The following is a 21,074-nucleotide window of genomic DNA, read 5'->3' on the forward strand; positions in this document are numbered from 1 at the left end:
TTTTCTTTGTTGAAGAGGGTCTGTGCAGTCTTTCTGCCTAGTCCACCATCTTACCAGAACTCCTCCCATTTATTTGTCCTTAAGGAAAAAATGTTTAGATGTGAGAACATTTTGAATTGAGGGTAAATGTGTCATGGGAACCTAATATGATTGCAATAAGACAAAAAGTAGTGTTTTAAAATGAAACATCGTAATCCAATCCAAGTACGGCAAAGGTAATTAAAATTCATTTCAATAGTAATTTGTAGAATTTTTAGTCAATCACAATACCTTCTGGTTTCCTTTGAATTTAGGTTCTGACTGTGACACCTAATGATGGCTTTGCTAAAGTGCATTATGGCTTTATCCTGAAAGCACAGAACAAGATTGCAGAGAGTATTCCCTACTTAAAGGTAACTGTCATTGGCCATCCTTTTATTGCATCTTCTAATTCCACCACTCGTATGTCATTTTGTCATACTGTGGTGGCTTGCATATTGATGTGATGCTAGAAGCTATGCCACTGGTATTTCAAATGCCAGCAGGATCACTTAGGGTGGACAGGTTTTAGCAGAGCTTCCAGACTACAACAGATGAGGAAGAAGGAAGAGACAGTACACTTCTGAATAATTTAACCACTGAAAACTTTATGAATAGTGGTGAAAAATTGCCTGATATAGTGCCAGAAGATGAGCCCCTCAGGTTGGAAGATATTCAAAACATGACAGGGAACAGCTCCTCCTCAAAGTATAGGTGAACTTATTGACATAGATGGAGTAACGCTTTCTGAATCTTCATTTACTGATAAGGCATGACTCAAAATGAGAAGAAACAGCTACAAAATCCATTAATATTTGGAATGTGGAATGCACGAAACATGAATCTAGGAAAACTGGAAGTTGTCAAAAAATGAAGTAAAATGCATGAAGATCAATCTCGTAGGCATCAGTGAGCTAAACTTGACTGGTTTTGGCATTTTGAACAAGGCAATCATATGGTCCACTGTTCTAAGAGTGACAGATTGAAGAAGAATGGCATCACATTTATTGTCAGGAGGAATATTTCAAGATTTCAAGATCTATCCTGAAGTACAGTGTTCTCAGTGATATGATAATATCCGTACACCTACATGGAAGATCTGTCCTGGAACAAATGCAGCTGGAATGCTCTTGGAAGCAAGAATGACCAGACTTCATCTTACCTACTTTGGTCATGTCAGAAGGGACCATTCCCTGGAGAAGGATATCATGCTTGGTAAAGTGGAGGGTCAGCGAAAAAGGGGAAGGCCCTTAATGAGATAGATTGACACAGTGGCTGCAATGATGGGCTCAGGAATAGCAAGAATTGTAAGGCTTGCACAAGACCAGGTAGTGTTTCATTCTGTTGTGCATAGTGTTTCTGTGAGTCAAAGCTAACTTGATAGCACCTAACAACAACAACATGGAAAACCAGTTAATACAACTTTATTTATGCACCAACCACAAAACCCAAAGATGAAGACTGAATATATTTACCAACTTTTGCAGTCTGGAATTGACCAAACATGCTATCAAGATGCATTGATAATTACTGGTGATTGAAATGCAAAAGTTAGAAACAAAGAAGAAGCATCATATTTGGAAAACATGACCTTGGTGTTCATTGCAAATACCTTTTTCCAACAACATAAACAGTGACTATACATGTGGATCTTGCCAGACATAATACACAAGAATCAAATCAATTACGTCTGTGGAAGGAGACTGTGAAGAAGCTCAATAAAATCAGTCAGAATGAGGCCAGCAGGTGATTGTGGAGCAGACCATTAACTGCTTGTATGCAAGTTTAAATTGAAGGTGAAGAAAATTGAAACAAGTCCATGAGAGCCAAAATACAATCTTGAGTATATACCATCTGAATTTAGAGACCAACTAAAGAATAGATTTGTCACATTGAACACCAATGACTGAACAGCAGACAAGTTGTGACATGAAATCAAGATCAATATACATGAAGAAAGTAAAAGGTCATTAAAAAGAAAGAAAAGATCAAAATCGATGCCATATAAGACCCTGAAACTTGCTCTTGAACAGATAATGTTGTTGTTGTTGTTGTTGTTGTTATTTGCTGTCGAGTCGGCCCCGACTCATAGCGACCCCTCCTTGGGTTTCCGAGGCAGTATCACTACGGAAATAGGATTGCCCAACCTTCCTTCCAAGGAGTGGCTGGTGGGTTTGAACTGCCAGCCTTCTGGTTAGCAGTCAAGTGCCTTAGGCACCATGCTACCAGAGCTCCTAATAGCTAAAGTGAATGGAAGAAATGATGAAGTAAAATATCTGAATAGAAGATTTCAAAGGGTGGCTTGAAAAGATGAAGTAAAGTATTTCAATAAAATGTGCAAAGACCTGGAGTTAGAAAATCAAAAAGGAAGAACACACTTGGCATTTTCCAAGCTGAAAGAACTGAAGAAAAAATTCAAGACTCAAGTTGCAATATTAAAGGTTTTTATGGGCAAAATAGGAGCTCTGGTAGCTTAGTGCCTTAAGGCATTTGACTGCTAACCAGAAGGCTGGTGGTTCAAATGCATCAACCACTCCTTGGAATGAAGGTTCCGTAGTGATACAGCCTCGGAAATCCAAGGAGGAATTGCTATGAGTCAGGTCCAACTCTACAGCACATAACAACAACCAACATGGGCAAAATATTGAATGAAGTGGGAAATATCAAAAGAAAATAGAGGAATGTACAGAGTAACTATACCCCCCCAAAAAAAAATTGTCAAGGATCAAGCACAAATAATATGGATGGAAGAAGTCCAAACTGCATTGGAAGAGCTGGTGGGTGGGGGGAAGGTTGCAGGAATTGACAGAATACCCATTAAGATGTTTCAAAAAACAGATGCAACATTGGAAGCTCTCACTCATTTATGCCAGGAAATGTGGAGGAGAGCCACCTGGCCAGTAAAGTGGAAAGAGATCCATATTTGTGCCCATTCCAAAGAAAGATGGTCCAACAGAATGCAGAAATTATCAAACAATATCATTAATACCACTTGTAAGTAAACTTGTGCTGAAAATAATTCAAAAACAGTTGTAGCAGTACATAGACAGAGAACTGCCAGAAATTCAAGCTGGTTTCAGAAGAAGGCATGGAACAAAGTGTGGTAGTTAAGTTTGTGTGTCAACTTGGCTGGGCCTGGTTGAGTGGCTGGGCAGCTAGATATAGTATTCCCCATGATGAGACTGGTAATCAACTCCATGGCGGAATCTACTGTGAGCTGCTGAGTAGCTGCCTTAGGGATGTGGTCTGCTTCTTGTATGTAAGGAGAAGTCTTGGAGAATGGTCCCTAGCTTATGGCATGCTTGAACCCAGCCTGTAGCCATGTCGTCATTCAGCAGTCTGCCATGCTCTGCCAACATTAGGACATTCAGTGGACTTGAATTAATGGCCTGCCATGTGGTTTGGTAACATCGGGACTGTACCTTTTTACTTGTCAACCTTGGGCTTGTCAGCCTCAGCAGCCAGCAGCTGTCTTGAGGGAAGAAAAGCCTCTAGCCCCAGTGGGCTGAGAGCAAGAGGCAGAGCTGAAGCCCAAGGTTGAGGGGCTTTCACCTGGCCCCTAGAGCCTGGAACTTTGAACGTGAGCTTAAAGCCTCCAAACTGTAAGAGAATAAACTCCTGTTTGTTGAGGTCATCCCATTTGTGGTAGATTCTAGCCAGAGCAGCACCAGATATCCAGAATAGTATATGGTAGCAGGAGTGGGGTACTGCTGTGACAGAAACCTGAAATGTGGAAACAGGAGTGGAGTGCATCCTTGACCCGAGACACCAGCATACAGCATGAGAGATGGAAGGAGCAGAGCCAAGAGACCAGCATGAGAGACAGCCAGAGCAGAGTCAAGAGACCTATATAAGAGACGGCAGGAGCAGAGCCGAGAGAACAGGCACAAGACAGCAACAGCCTTACCAGCCCACAAAGGAGAAATCTGGATGCCATTACACAGGTGGCTTCCTGGCAGAGTGGGTTGCCTTTGGGCATTAATTGGTAGAAGAGATCGGCATTAAACAGAGTAGCAGATTGGCTGGCCCACAGAGCAGGAAAGCTGAGTGCTTTTGGGGCAGGAAGATTTCTGGTAGAGTGGGTTGCCTTTGGCATTAATCAGCAGAAGTGAAGAGACCAAGGAAATGGGAAAGAGCTGCCTCAGCCTCAAGGGTAGCACCATGGCCTTTGGGGGTAGAACCACTACAGCCTCCGAGGTTTCAAAGAGCTAGACTAGACCTTCACCCACGTGGTTCTGGAGTGGGAGGCTGCTCGTTAATGTGGGCCAGTGGGATGGAGCCATTACTACTGCCCAAAAGTGAGGGGGCAGGGCTGCCATGCCCAAGAGGGAGAGGAACGGGGCTCACCAGGCCAAGGGAGTGAGGTTACCACTTAAGAACTAGGGGACTAGAGCCATCCAGTGAAGGAGATCTGTACAGGTGCCAAGTGGACAAGGGGTGGAATTGTGGTAGTTAAGTTTGTGTGTCAGTTTGGCTGGGCCTGGTTGAGTGGCTGACAGCTGAATGTAGGATTTCCCATGATGAGATTGGCAATTAAATCCATGGTGGAATCTACTGTGAGCAACTGAGTAACTGCCTTAAGAATGTGGTCTGCTTCCTGTATATAAGAAGAAGCCTTAAGGAATGGTCTCTAGCTTATGGCATGCTTGAACCCTGCATGTAGCCATGTCTTTGTTCAGCAGCCTGCCATGCCCTGCTGACCTTGGGACTTTCAATGGATTTGAATTAATGGCCTGCCATGTGGTTTGGTAACACTGGGACTGTGCCTTTTTACTTGTCACCCTTGGGCTTGTTAGCCTAAGCAGCCAGCAGCTGTCTGAGTGAAAAAAACTTGTAGCTTCAGTGGGCCGAGAGCAAGAGGCAGAGCTGAAGCCCAAGGTTTAGGGGCTTTCACCTGGCCCCTAGAGCCTGGCACTTTCAATATGGACTTAAAGCCTCCAAACTGTAAGAGAATAAATTCCTGTTTGTTAAGGCCATCCCATTCCTGTCATAGTGGCACTAGGTATCCAAAACCCAAGGGATATCACTGCTGATGTCAGATGGATCTTGGCTAAAAGGAGAGAATACCAGAAATATGTTTAACTGTGTTTCATTGATTGTGCGAAGGCATTTGACTGTGTGGATCATAACAAATATTGGATGACATTGCAAAGAATGGGAATTCCAGAACATTTAATTGTGTTCATGAAGAACCTATACATAGACCACGAAGAAGTCATTCGAACAGAATGAGGGGGATACTGAATGGTTTTAAATCAGGAAAGATGTGTGTCAGGGCTGTATCCTTTCACCATACTTATTCATTCTGTATGCTGAGCAAATAATCTAAGAAGCTGTACTGTATGAAGAAGAACGTGACATCAGGATTGGAGGAAGACTCACTAACAATCTGTGATATGCAGATGACACAGATGACCTTCCTTGCTTAAAGTTTCTGATGAAACTTTCACTTTCTGATGAAAATCAAAGAACTACAGCCTTCAGTACAGATTACACCTCAATATAAAGAAAACAAATCCTCACAACTGGACCAGTAAGCAACATCATGATGTTGTTGTTGTTGTTATGGGCCATCGAGTCGGACCCGACTCATAGTGTCCCCTCCTTGGGTGTCTGAGGCAGTGTCACTATGGAGGTAGATTGCCCCATCTTCCTCCCAAGGAGTGGCTAGTGGGTTTGAACTGCCAGCCTTCTGGTTAGCAGTCAAGTGCCTTAGACACTATGCTATCAGAGCTCCCAACATCATGAGGCAAATGTTGAACTCATCAAGAATTTCATTTTACTTGGATCCCCAATCCATGCCCATTGAAGCAGCAGTCAAGAAATCAAACAATATATTTCATTGGGCACATTTGCTACAAAAGAACTTTTTAAAGTGTTAAAGAACAAAGATGTGACATTGTAGACTAAGGTGTGCCTGACACAAACCATGGTCTTCTCAATAGGCTTATATGCATGTGAAAGCTGGACAATGATTAAAGAAGACTGCAGAAGAATGAATGCATTTGAATTGTGATGTTGGTGAAGATTATTGAATGTATCATGCAGTGCTAGAAGAACTAACAAATCTTGGAGGAAGTACAGCTGGAATGCTCCTTAGAAGGGAGGATGGTGAGATGTTGCCTCTTATACTTTTGACATGTTAACAGGAAGTACCACTCCCTGGAGAAGGACATCATGGTTGGTAAAGTAAATTGTTAGTTTAAAAGAGGAAGACCCTCAACAAGATGGATTGGCACAATGACCACGACAATGGGCTCAACCATAGCAGCAATTGTGTGAATGGCTCAGGACTGGGCAGTGTTTTGTTCTGTTGTACATGAGGTCATTATCAGTGGAAACCAGCTCGATAGTACCTAAGAACAACTCTTTCTCTGACTGACCAGGACTCCCTTGCATTATGGACTGATTGACATGCACTGCTGTTTCTTTGCATCATGAATGTGGACACCTTCTGACCATGATATCTATATACAGTAGGGACCCCACTCCACAATGGAGAGAGTAATGTGCACAAATACCAACCATGTGAGCAGACACTGTTTGGAAGAGTCTATGAAGAAATTCTTAACATGGCAGTAGTTTTTTATTTTTTCTCTTACTTAATGACAAAGAGAGTGAAGAATTATTGATACAATAGTTAAAATTTGGACAGTGTATTTGATGTTCCCTTTACAAATGACTTAGGACTTGAATATACTTTAAACAGGGATCATGGCTACCCATGTAAAATGAGATAAAACAAATGCAGATGCACAGTTCAAACCCAGAAAAGCCTCATAGTTCAAAATGTTCAGATTAAAATATGCTTTTACTTTTTTCTCATATATCTAATTGAGCACTTGACAATCAGGTCAAATTTGATCTAACTAAGGTCTATCCAGTAGGATTTCCTGTGATGATGGACATTATATTCACAATCCAGTAAGATAGCCACTAGCCTTATGTAGTCATCAAGCATCTGAAATGTGACTAGTATGACTGAGGAACTGAATTTTCTTTTTTTAATTTTAATAAAAACATGTGGCTATAATTTTAGGAAAACATGGGTTGCTTCTTGACTGGCTATGAACTTTTTTGTTTTTTTAAAGGAGCAGCATACTAAACTTTTATGATCTCTTTCACATGACTTGAATCAGAGATCCCAAATAGTAACCACTGTGCTGGCCAGATACTATCCTGAATGTTTTATTTGGCCAGCAGTTTTTAAAATCACTTAATTACTTGCCTTATTTCAGAATCTGGACATTTTATATAAAAATGCAGATTTCTGGTTTCTCTGGAAACATCGTACCTGGCCCACATGCTCACATATGGAGCTGAGCAGTGGCATGCCCATGAGGTGGGTATGCAACATTTAATCTGTCCTGGCTGCCACTGGGCTATGGCCAACCTTTCTTTACCTGCCAGGACCCTATAGCATGTGGGTTTCTCTGATTTCAACTGTTTGACTTAAATTTCTATTGACATATGAGAGTCTAATAGTCCTCTTCCTACTTCAGAGATGGGGATACTGAGAGCAGTGTTAGTTCATTAACAGGGGAGGACTTTGAGTGTCAGTGAAGAATCCAAACATAGCTCTCCTCCAATCCTGAGTGATGCTTCTGTCATTCCCACAAGCTCCCTTCCAATGTTATTAAAATAAAATGTCTTAGCAAAAATAATAGGCTTCTTGTGATAAAGCCTCAAAGATGTGTATTTTCAGAAAGAATTCCTAGATATTTAAGTACTTTTATCTTTTGTCCTCATTTAGCTTTGTTAAATTCGTTCTTGTTTCAACATTTTATTTTTCTCTTTCTCTCTCTCTCTCTCTTTTAATTTAAATGTTAGCAAAAAATAGTCAAATGCTTTTGGATTCATTTATTTAATAAGAATTATATTTTTAAAGATTCAGGTTGGGTTAATCCTATTGTATGCTTTGTTAAAGATTTTACTAAAAGGACAGGACATGTTTGAGTTGAAAGAAATATGACTTGCAACTGGGCTTCTATCACTTCAACATCTTATAGGCAATTAAACATTTTGATTCAGAAATAAAATCCTCTAGTTGGCATATGGTCAAATTTGGAGAATAAGACAAATGTGCTAGATACATGGCCAGATAATTCTTTAGAATATTGAAATATGATTGTTTCTACACAGAAGATTCATAAAATATCATGTGACCTTTATGGTCTATTCCACTAGTAATGAATTGTAAATACATTGGTGAGTTAGTTTAGCCTTATGACCTTCTTTGGTTTTTCATTGGAAATGTTGACCATTATCATACTACAATGTTGAGATATGTTTTCGTAGTCCTCAGATTTTCCTATACCATATGAAAATTAAATAAGTCAATGCATTAAATCTAGTATTTAATTATTTCCCAAATCCTCACACTACCCTTTGCTTTTTATTGCTTTTCTTTTTAAACTCTCCTACAGGAAGGGATAGAATCTGGTGATCCTGGCACTGATGATGGGCGATTTTATTTCCACTTAGGAGATGCCATGCAGAGGGTTGGGGATAAAGAGGTAATTGGTTTCTGAACTTCTTATTCTTTCTAACAGAGGATAGAACAGGAAAAAATGTATTTCTAGGATAAAGATACAATTGCAGGGCTAGTGTGCCCATGACCATGTATAGGGTTGACAGACGATGTTTCTACAAGTGTATTTGTATGTGTTAGAAGAATATCCATGTATATAGTAAAATGGACAAGGGACAAGGTTGTGGTGACTTCTTGGCCACTGCCAACTACCCAGAGGGAATGAGTAGTTGGAGCTGTGGGCTTGGGACCATTGTTGCAGGGGACATCAACCTCAATTGGCATAAAGTACTACACAAAAACATTGTTCCACATCCTACTTTGGTGAGTAGCAACTGGGATTTTAAAAGCTTGCAAGCAGCCATCTAGATGCAATGATGAGTCTCTCCTCATCCAGAACAAAGAAGAATGAAGAATACCAAAGACGCATGGAAACAATTAGTGCAAGGGACTAGTAGACCATGCAGTCCTCAGCCTGTATGACCATGAGACCAGACGAACTAGATGGTGCCCAAATACTGCTGTTAATCACTCAGAGGGGGATTGGTGCAGGAGATCCTGGATAAGGTGGGAGAACAATGTGGTACAAAACTCAAAATCATAAAAAAAGACCAAGTTTGCTGGTCTGATAGAGCCTGGTAAGACCCCTGGGACTACCCTTCAGGTCTGGAATTGAACTCACTCCTGTGACTTCCAGCCAACTAATAGACAGACATGTGGGCTGAACATTTACATCAGGTAGATATGCTACTTGGAGGATCAGTAATGGGAGAAGAGAAGGGCAGTGTTTACATAGGGAGACAGTTCAGAGGGTGGGAGTGCACAGGAGGGAAGGAAACAGGGAAGAGGTAACTACAGGGAGGAAGTGGGAAGAGAGCTATTACATTGTGGGGAATTGCAGTCAGTGTCGTGAGACAAAATGTGTATGAACTGCTGTATGGAAAATGAGTTTGTTCTGCACACTTTCACCCAAATCACAGTAAAAACTTAAAAAAAAAAAGAGATACAATTGAAAAATATTTTAAACATAAACATTTGAAAGTGATGATTTAAATTATTTAACTATTTGAACTACTATAGTTAAACTATTTTCAACACAGCCCAACAATTCCTTTGTAATCCAATAAATAATTTTTTGGATTTGACTTTATATTTTCTTTCAAGAATGTAGCTGACTAATTACAAGGACAGCCTTGAAATCAGTGTGTGTATGTATGTATGACTGTCTATTTATGTTTGTATTCTTGTATGGAGATTTTGCTTTAAAGAAGTATTTCTGAAATTATAAAATAGAAATATTAAAAATATTTTAAGAATTTACCTAGACTCATGCTATTTTTTAAATTTAAAAGTGTTTATCATTAGAATGCATTATTCATTCAGTTGATTGCTATGTATATTGAGCCTAATGGTTAACTGCATAATTTGCCTTCTGAAATATTTAATACCATGTTCAAAGATGAACACATGTAATGATAGTAATTTGACAGGTACTCATGCAAAAAATGTAATAGATGAAACTGGTTGTATGTTTTCTTTGTGGGAATTGCTTTTTTTTTTTTCAGTACAACACCAGCTTCTTTAAACATAACATTCAATCACTATACTATAGATGTCCAAAATTTTTCATGAGCCACTGTTACTTACACAACTCTGCTAGGTGACAATGCCCCCTTTTCCTGTCCTACACCCCTGCAGTGCATCTTAGGCTGGCCTATCCTTAGTATCAGTGGATAAAAGGGAGAAGTAATCACTGAATTTTTATAATCATTACATGCCATACACATAATAAGTGATTTTAAGGGTAGCACAGTTACAGGTTTCTAAAATTAATAAGAATGTGGAACCATTTGGACAAATAAAGATTCAGGAGACAAATTTATTGCCAATTAGAAACATAAACCAATTTGGAGCATTAGTGGTTTGGATACTTGACACTATTTTCTTTATTTGTTTCTATTTATCTTTTCACCTCTAACCTATGAGTCAGTCATCTGAAATAGCATGAGACATTTAAGTGTGAAGAGAAAGAAGAAAGAGGGAATTGCTGATTAGGGATCATTTTTGCATCCCTTCTTTCTGTTAGGTGTAAATGACCTGTAAGTGCTTTGAAGGAGTGAGATAAGAATGATTTAGCTACAGTATCTAACATTAGGTAAATGCTCATGTCTGAAGAGTATAAATGTAACTGTCATTAATTAATTTATCTTTGAAAATTTTGGAGTCTAGGGCAAAGGCAGATAAAAGAAGTCTACGATTTATCTCACATCTTAAATGAAAGCAGCTCTTACTTCAAGGGCAAAGAATTTGCTACTAAACACTTGTTGAAGACTTGTGACTTAAACCTATGGGACTATTCTACAAGTTTAATTGTCATTAATATGCAAAAAAAAAAAAAAGCACTGCTCATGAATTAAAGATATTCCAAGGATTCATCCTTACAGGAGGAAAAAAAACGTAGTCTATAGAATCCCCATTTTAGTTTATTCATAGTATCATGTGTTAAACTGAATTAACTGTCATGTCCTGAGTTTGCATGTAGTGAGAAATGACCATATATCTTGCTGTGATGCTCTGCTTTAGCTCCAAAAGGGCATCGATGCATGAAAAGAAAATGCCTCTGTGTTCAGAGGTTGGCAATAATACTGTTTTTGGTAATTAGGCCAAAGAACTGATGGTCCACACAAACCATAGCCTCCCTTAGAACTAGATGGTGACTGGCTACCACTACTGACCATTCTGATCTGGATCTCAATTGAAAGTCCTGAACAGAGAAGGAGAGGAAAAAACGTAGAACAAAATTCAAAAACATAAAAAAAGACAAGACTTACTTGTCTGATAGACATTAGTAGAACCCTTAAAACTGTGGCCCCTAGACACCCTTCAAGCCTAAAACTATATATACTCTGCCCTACGAGATCAACTTTCAGCTAAACAATAAACAGATCTATAAAGTGAATGATAACAGAGAAGAATGTCTTCCTCAATACACTCAGTCATATGAGACCAAAAGGGCAGCTTTTGCCCAAAAACACAGCTCAGAAAGAGGAAGGAGAGGGAAGGAAGAATGAAGGAAAACTGCAAACCTAGGGAGGAAGGGAGAAGAGTGCTGTTACACTGAGGAGATTGCAACCAGTGTCATGAAACAAAATGTGTATCAGTTATTGAGTGGAAAACTGATTTTCTCTGTAAACTTTCACTCAAACTGTAATTTAAAAAAATAATAATTAACAAAAGATGATTTTCAAGTGAAATTTTTCTAGTAATGTTTAGTATGGACAGGAGGAGGGAGGAAGACAACTATGAGAGTCTTATAGCAGTTCCATTTCAGCTGTGCCCAATTATTTCCATTACCTCCTAAGTCCAGTGGTCTTCCTCCCAGTGTAAAGACTCATATATCCTACTGCCTGCTTGGTGTCAACACAAGGAGTTCACAGAGACAATTCACTGTTATCTTCCTCTCCAACCATTCTTCCTGGGTTCCCTCTCTCATCTGATGATATTGTCAACTTCTCATTACCAAAATTAGGATCACGTTTAGCTCTTCCCTCTTCTGAGAATGATACTTCCTTGCCCCAGTCTAATCTGAACCACATTCTGGGGATTCAGCTTCCTTGTATTTTTTGCCTCTGTCTCATGGGTGTTTTAATTCCAGCCTTTGTTACCTTCTACCTCAAGGATAACCATAAGGATCTGCCCCATGGATGGCAATAATTTAAAGAAAGTGTAGAAGACATTGATATAAAACAAACTTAAGAAGGTACCCCAGTGTGCTTACTATCTATGTTAGTATTCTTGATTATGGATATAAAAAGGAAATAGTAAAGAGGAATTTTTCAGAGAAGTCTAACTTAATCAATGATTTCCTAGCAATTTTTATTGTAAAATGGTTTAGGTTTAAAAAGAATAAAATAATTAATCAGTGGATTAATTCAATCCTCATCTATACCGTTACATACGAATTTTACAGATTTCTGATATGCCACTTGTCAATGTTTTCTTTCTCCTAAAAGTTAAATGGCAGAAGGGTACAGGACTAAGGATCCTATTTAATGTGATAGTATTTACTTTGAGTCTGAGGAAAGACCTTATAGATGGGTCAGACATGCCATTGTATGTGACTTGCTCAGACATTGAACATGGTGAATGTTAAAATGTAAGACTCTTAACTCCTGAACTAGAACTGTAAGTTTGTCTGTTTTCCTATTTTTTTTTCTCTCGATCCTAAGAATAATTCTAGTCCTTAAAATGAATTTCTGGTGATTCAGAAATTAAGGAATTGTCATATTTTCAAAGATACATCTGTTGTCATTAATACTGTTATTGACCTTAACAACATATGATATACAAAATAAAATCCTAAACTTAAGTTGCACAAAAATAACAAAGGTAGTCAAATATGTTTCAAAAATAAAATGCTAACTTTTTAAAAAGTCAGACAGTAATTAGTCACTTCCATTTTCTGGTATAGCTAAGATGTACATGTATTTCAAGGAAAACTTATATTGGTATATACATTATTAATTTGGGATATCCTTGAGAAAGAAGATTAAATGAGAAAATATTCTCTCTCTCTCTCTCTCTTAATGATACAAATATAGACGGAGAGTAGAACAAGTTTCCTGGACCCTGGGTTCTATCTGAGCACACTCAGCCTTTCTGAACCTAAATTTCATCATTTATAAAATAGAGATATTTGGGATTATTGAAAAATCAAATGAGATTATGTATGTGAAAGCAACTAGTGTTGTTATCCCATTTCATTTTTCTGTTGAAGAAAATTTTGAGATAGGAACTTTCAAAGACTTTGAAAAAATGATATAAATTATATATATGTATAAGTGTGTGTGTGTGTGTAGTTTTATAAGATTAGTATTCAACTTGAAATAAAATACTTATTTTCACTGATCAGAATATGTATTAGAAGGTATCCTGCTAAAATACTAATTAGACCAGACTTGTCATAATGGAGGCGATACTAATAAGTGAACCACTAGAAACGCTTTTAGTTCTGTAGACAATGGATTCAGCAAGGTGCAGGAAACATGTGGGAGGGCGAATCTGAGAGCATATGGTCAAGGCATCATTGGAAGCAGACATATGGGGCAGCATACTCTGCAGCCAGCTGTCCTTGAAAAGGCTAGTCATCTTGGACATAAGCTGTATCATGTTACAGCTAGCCTGAAGCCACAAATGTTATCCCTTATGGCAAAAGAAAATATTTTGAACAAAATTTTTCCTTTAAAAAACTCTAATATAGGCTATCACTATATATATTGCCAACTCAGAATAATATTTCTTTCTCCCTACTTAATTTTCTAAATGACTTACACTCTATCACCTTGGAGTTGCCTTCTAAAATACAGGCATGGAATTAATGCACATGCCAAAAGAAATTGCTCTCCATGTTAGCGTTTCAATTCAGTTAATGCAAATATCTTTGAAGAAATTATTAAAATTATTATCCTTTCTTGTTAAAGAAAATATAAAGATAGAACTTAAGAGATGAAAGCTAAAATACAAATATATTTCCTTTTGGTGTCTTAAATTATTTATCCATTCTATAAATGTATCTTAAACATTGTGCTAGACACTCTGAGGAAAATCAAATTAATGAGTCCTAAATCCTGTATTCAGAGAGATTACAGCCTTGGAGTGAAATTATAATCCATGTATGTATTTATAAGAATAGATCATAACCAGAACCTAATGAAATAACAGTATTTGCACCATTGAAATAGTCTTGGGCACCTAACTGGCAAGCTCTTTATTTAAAAGCCTCAAAGTAACACCTTATTATTAGTGTTTTTAATTTTAAAATTAATAAAAGGGCTGAATTTACAGAATAGTTTGGAGCTCAACCTCTTTGTTCCTTCAGGCATATAAGTGGTATGAGCTTGGGCACAAGAGAGGACATTTTGCATCTGTTTGGCAACGATCCCTCTACAATGTGAAAGGACTCAAAGCTCTGCCATGGTGGACCACAAAGGAAACAGGCTACACAGAATTGGTGAAGGTAAGATGCCAGCCTCACTATGTCTTTGTCTATTTCCTACTTATTATCAAAAAATGTTTACTGTGGTAAGGAATGTCAGGGGTATAAGTTTTCTTTCCAGTGAAATTTGCAAAAGAGATTTGGAAAAGAATCTTTTCATCCCATTAGGCGAAAGTTTATTTTAAATAGAGAAGAAGGGAATTTATCTAGAATAGCAGTCTTCAGTCTTTTTAGCCTGAAGACCCTTTTACATACTAAAAAATATTGAGGACCCCCAAGGAACATTGTTCATGTAGGTTATATCTATCAATATTTATTGTATTAGAAATGAAAAGAGAAAAAAATTACAGTATTTATGAATTCTTAAGAAAAAAAGAACCAATATGTTAATATAAATAAGGAGGCCTGTGGTGTAGTGGATAAGGCATTTGACTGCTAAATGGAAGGTCAGCAGTTTGAACCCACCAGCTGCTCTGTAGAAGAAAGACAGGGCAATCTACTTCCATAAAGATTTATAGCTTCAGAAACCCAATGGGGGTTGCTGTGAGTCAGAAATAACTCTATGGCAGTGAGTATATAGTATAGGTGATATAAATAACTATTTTTAAGTGTATATTTTCAAAATTTTAAAAATGCATTGACAGGATTGGAATTGTTCTATAATTTTGCAAATCTCTTTCCTTTACACCTGCAAAAAAAGACAGTTGGTTAGTACCTCCTTCACATATACAGTTACCCATGAGAATGGTGATGTTACCAAACATCATGTAGCCTCTGGAAAACACCACTGTGTGCTTTTGTGATAATAAGAGTGAAAAGGGCAAATCACTTCTTAGTATTATTACAAAAATAGTTTTGATCTTGTAAACTCCCTGAAAGGGTCTAGGGAACCCCCAAATGTCCCTGAACTGCTCTGTGAGAACCACTGATGGTGAGGCTATGAAAAAAAAATAAAATTAATGTTTTTGAAAATGTTATGGCAGATATATAGTAAGCAGAAACTAGGTAATTTTAACAACTTAAAAAAATGGAATTCTTTTTTTTTTTTTAAATGGAATTCTTTAGATTGCTAAATTAAATTCAAATTGTAAGATGGTCTGTTTTGTAGGGGTTATGCTAGAGGGTGATCTAAGTAAGCCCCTTCAACACATTAATAAAATGAGAAGTAAATTAACTGATAGTTTCAATAATACCATTTTTTGTTCAAAATGTTAAAGATGTCACCTATGTTACAAATTATATCAGCTTCAGTAGTCTAGCTTGAGAATGTGGCTGCCTTTTATACATTGTTTATATAGGAAAATACATTCTGATTTTCAAATAAATTGTTTTACATCTGAGGGAGGAAAGGAAGGAAAAGTAAGAGTGACAAAGTATTGATAATTCTAGAATCAGAATTATGGGTGTATGGAGGTTTATTATACTGTTTTCCTTTGGATATATGTTTAAAATTCTTCATATTTTTTTGGTTAAAGAACATATAAAATATAATATACCCCTAAAACTTATAATACTTCATGGAGAAAGGAGTTGTTTCAATGTGGTTTTAATGTACTTACATTAAATAGGTCTTACTTGACCTTGTTTATGCTGCATTTAATTATAAAAGCACAGTTCATAATGATCATAATGTAGTTGCACAGTAGTTTACCTTCAGTTAGCCTTGGAATATTTTATACATCAAAAAAATCGTGGTGTGGTAACAATGACTTAAAAAGATTCCATATCTAAAGCAGAAATAGTGCAGGAATAACTTATCTTCCTTGATAAGTCCACTGCACGTAACCCTGTCAGTGATTCTTTCCTTTGTAGAGATTGTATGATATTGAGCTCTTCTAATTCTCCTCTGCCATCTAAACTTTTTTCTGGGTCATTTTGTGAGGTTTCTTCTCCTACTGTAGCATTTAGGATGCTTTTAAGGTCAAATAATAAAAATGCAGTTCAAACCTGGCTTAAACAACAAGGAACTTAATTGATGCACATAACTGGAAGCCTAGAAGTAGAGTAGATTTCAGACATAGTGTGATCAGGAGGATGATTTACTTGGTTCTGCCATTCATTTCTGATCAGCTTTGTCCTTTTGCTAGTTTACTGTAAAATTGCCAGCCATTAGAACAACAAGGGTCCCCAGCAGGAAGAAAGAAGAGCATACCTCTCTTTCAACTAAAGAACAAAATCTGTCCTTCAGGCTCAATGACCCAAATGAAGTCTTATTTCCATTCTAGATTAACCATTGCCAAGGAGCTATGAGATTATCCTTAAATCAACAGACCAACTTCTGGATCTGTGAAAGGGTACACTTCTTCTAAATTATGTGGACTATCTGGGGAAGGATGGGTGCCCACACAAAAATCAGGGTTTTGTCAGGAATGAGGAAGGCATACCGTGGATGCTGAGAAGTCAGCCTACAGTGTTCAGTAACCCTTCTTACTATGGACATGTGCTCATATCCAAGCATTGCTTTCTGCTTTCTCTTCTCTTTTTCTTTTAATTTATTTTCTAAGAAAACTTATCCATTCTGGATGAATTGCTGTGAAATTTTTTACCAATGCTATGCTGCCCAAACTGACTTATCACTCTTTCTGTTCTATGTCTAGCTGCATAAGAGCATTGCAGTCAATATGAAAATTAATTCACTGTGGAATCCCATGGCTAACACTCTTTACCAACTTTATGTGATTGATTAATGATTCTGCTTTACCCAAAAGACCTGGTTTACCAGTCTGTCCTTTTCTATTACCAGTGCTCTTTATCATGTTCAATCTGGCTAAACATCCTCCTACTACTAGACCAACCATATGTTAATACTTTTTCCTGGAAGACTCTTCCTTTCCCTCTTTCTCTTTTCCTTTCACAGTCATCCTTCAGTTGTTAAGAACATAAGCTCTTCTAGAAAGATAAGTTGGATATTCCTCCTTGCATATATACAAAACTCCCTTATGCATCTTCTTTAAACACTTAATATACTATAGTCTTCATTTCTCTATAGCCTCATGTCATTGTATAGTCTAAGATGAAGGGGACTGTGGCCATCCTATTCAGGTCTAGCATAGAATCTAACATGTAATAGGAGTTCAAAAAATAGTTTTTTTTTATATGAGTTTATATGAATATCTACAAACCTTCTTTTCTCTAGTCGTTTCATAGTTATGTTAGAAGTCACAGGGATATAAGAGTCTTACTATTTAGCATCCCTTATGTATGGGCATTTACCACAATTGGTATCCTTCTTGGCCTTGCCTATCTATTGGTGAAATTTTCTACTTCTGCTACTACACTGGGAGAGGAGGGAAGCCTATGGAAGAATAAAATCTCACCTCTCTGCTATTTCATGAGAAAGTGGCAAGGGCATTCTTTCCTAGAAATTATTGCTGCATAATAGTGGAGGATATTTAGGATGTCCAGTGTTTCCTTTGAAAATTCAAACATGGTGTTGCTTATAAAATCATTGGTAATGAAACTGGAATGTGAAATGGAATGTGGAAATTATCAAACAATATCATTAATACCACATGTAAGTAAAATCTTACTGAAGATCATTCAAAAATGGTTGCAGCAGTGTATTGACAGAGAACTTCCAGAAATGCAAGCTAGATTCAGAAGAGGAGGTAGAATGAGGGATATCATTGCTGACGTCAGATGGATCTTGGCTGAAAGCAAAGAATACTAGAAAGATGTTTACTTATGTGCTATTGACTATGCAAAAGCATTCAATTGTGTGGATCACAACAAATTATGCATAACGTTGAGAAGAATGGGAATTCTAGAACATTTAATTGTACTCATGAACCTGTGCATAGACCAGGAGGCTATCATTTGAACAGAACAAGGAAATACTGATGGTTTAAAATCAGGAAGGGAGTGTGCCTGGGTTGTATCCTTTTACCATACTTATTCAATTTGTATGCTGAGCAAATAATCCAAGAATCTGGATTATATGAAGAAGAACAAGGCATCAGGTTTGGAGGAAGACTCTTTTAACAACCTGCGATACGCAGATGACACAACTTTGTCTTGCTGAAAGTGATGATGACTTGAAGCACTTACTGATGAAGATTAAAGACTATAGTCTGCAGTGTGGATTATACCTCAATATAAAGAAAACAAAAATCCTCACAACTGGACCAATAAGCAACATCTTGATAAATGGAGAAAAGATTGAAGTTGTCAATATTCATATTACTTGGTTCTACAGTCAACACCAATGGAAGCACCAGTCAAGACATCAGATGACATATTACATTGGGCAAATCTGCTGCAAAAGACTTCTTTCAAGTGCTGAAGAGCAAAGATATCCCCTTGAAGACTAAGGTGCCCTTAACCCAAGCCATGGTATCTTCAGTCACTTCATATGCATGTGAGACCTGGACATTGAATAAGGAAGATGAAGAAGAGTTGATGCTTTTGAGTTGTGGTGTTGGCAAAGAATACTGGGAGTACCATGATCTGCTGAAAGAACTAATAAATCTGTCATGGAAGAAATGCAGCCAGAATGCTCCTTGGAAGTGAGAATGGCCAGACATCTTCTCACCTACTTTGGTAATGTCATCAGAAGGAACCATTCACTGGAGAGGGATATCATGCTTGGTAAAGTGGAGGGACAACAAAACCAGGGGAAGGCCCTCAACAAGATGGGTGGGTACAGTGACTGCAATGATGGGCTCAGGTACAGCAAGGATCATGAGGTGGGCACAGGACCATGCACTGTTTTGTTCTATTATGCATGAGGTCGCTGTGAGTTGGAGATGACAACACCTAACAGCACCTAACAACAACAACAATGAAGCTGGACTTTGGAATAATAGAGAGAATATCATTGTAAAGTGGCCACTCCAATAAACCAACTAATACCCTGGCAAAAATTGTCAAATTGAATTTTTAGAAAAGACTCTAAATTCACTAAAAGGTTGTAAAAATCTAAGGAACATTTATCGAGATAAACTGCTAAATCTCAATAACAACAGAAAGGTCTGTGTTATAGTAACCTGACTCACCCTTAAAAACCAGCAGCCTTGCAGCGGGTCAAAAAAAGCCAAAACTCACTGTTGTCGAGTCAATTCCAACTCACAGCAACCCCCACTGGGTGTCCAAAGTGGTAAATCTGCGGAACTAGATTGCCCCCATCTTCCTTCCATGCAGAATGGGCCTCAAAAAGTCCCATCCCCAAACCACTACCGCTATTTGACACTGCCTCATACTCCCTGGAAATCCCCATTTTCAGGACATTGTTATTTGACCTCACTTGAGCAGAAAAGCTCTATATCCATTATATTTCTCAAAACAGTCAGTGGTAATTTTTTCTTTTTTTTAACATCATAGCTACCTGAGCTTATAATACTAATTGGGGCAAACAAGAGCCAGTGAAAAACTAAAAAAAAATCTGAGGACAATATGTCCTTAAGGGTGTCTGAAAATATCTGACATATTTCTAGGGATATACAAGGCCACGTGCATGTACAGGGCAGTGTGTGTGCCGGGAAATATCTGAGAGGGCCTCAATCTCTCAGCTCTGGCTGACTTTGAGGCCTTGCACAAGTAGGAAGTGAAGGCTAGGCCAGAGTTAGAAACTGCCAGAGCATTCAAGGATTATTCCAATAAACTTGAAGTAGGATAAGCTCAGGGAATCCATACCCAGACACCTCATAGTCAAACTGTCAAAACTCAAAGATAAAATGAGAATTTTGAAACTAGTAAGAGAAAAGTAGGAGCTCTGGTAGCATAGTGGCTAAAGCACTTGACTGCTATCCAGAAGGCTGGCGGTTCAAACCCACCAGCCACTCCTCGGAGGAAGGTTGGACAATCTATTTCCGTAGTGATACTGCCTCAGAAACCCAAGGAGGGGTCGCTATGAGTCGGGGCCGACTCGATGGCACATAACAACAACAACAACAACAACAAGAGAAAAGTGACTCATCACATAAAAGTAATCTTCAATAAAATTAAAGCTGGTTTCTCATCAGAAATCATGGACTCCAGAAGGCAGTGGAATGATATTTTAATGGTGAAAGAAAAAGACTGTCAACCAAGACTTTCACATTTAGTAAGACATTCTTTTAAAAATGAAGGAGACCATAGAACTGTTAGTCCAAGGGACTACTAGACCATGTGAACCTCAGCCTATATGATCCTGAGAACAGAACTAGATGGTACCCGGCTACCACTGTCAACAACTCAGAAAGGGATCAAAATAGGAGATCCTGGATAAAGTGGGAGAAAAATGTGGAACAAAACTCAAAATCATAAAAAATAACAGGCTTACTGGTCTGATAGAGACTAGTAAAACTCCCGAAACTATGGACCCTAATCACCTTAGGGCCTGGAATTGAACTCACTCCTGTGGCTTCTAGCCAAACAACAGACAAGCGTATAAGGTGAACATTTACACCAGGTAAGTGTACTCCTTAGAATGATCAACAATGGCAGATCAGAAGGACAATAGTTGCACAGGGAGATAGCTTAGAGGGCAGGAATACATAAGGAAGATGTGTCATATTTTGGTAATTCTCACAGTATTTCAAACTTTTTCATATG

The 21,074-nt window shown here is 38.0% G+C and overlaps 1 protein-coding gene across 1 annotated transcript in view; it reads left to right on the top strand.

Annotated features, from left to right (window-relative positions):
- Positions 1-21,074, top strand: part of ASPH (aspartate beta-hydroxylase) — a 294,530-nt gene that overhangs the window by 210,574 nt on the left and 62,882 nt on the right. The window contains exons 19-21 of the mRNA XM_042780764.1: positions 294-392; positions 8,445-8,534; positions 14,427-14,564. Of these exons, the coding sequence (XP_042636698.1) occupies positions 294-392; positions 8,445-8,534; positions 14,427-14,564 (327 nt within the window). The remainder of the gene's footprint in view (positions 1-293; positions 393-8,444; positions 8,535-14,426; positions 14,565-21,074) is intronic.

The sequence above is a fragment of the Orycteropus afer genome, unplaced genomic scaffold, assembly GCF_000298275.1.
Source record: "Orycteropus afer afer isolate SDZICR_OR568_19922 unplaced genomic scaffold, OryAfe1.0 scaffold00060, whole genome shotgun sequence".
Lineage (NCBI taxonomy): Eukaryota > Metazoa > Chordata > Mammalia > Tubulidentata > Orycteropodidae > Orycteropus > Orycteropus afer.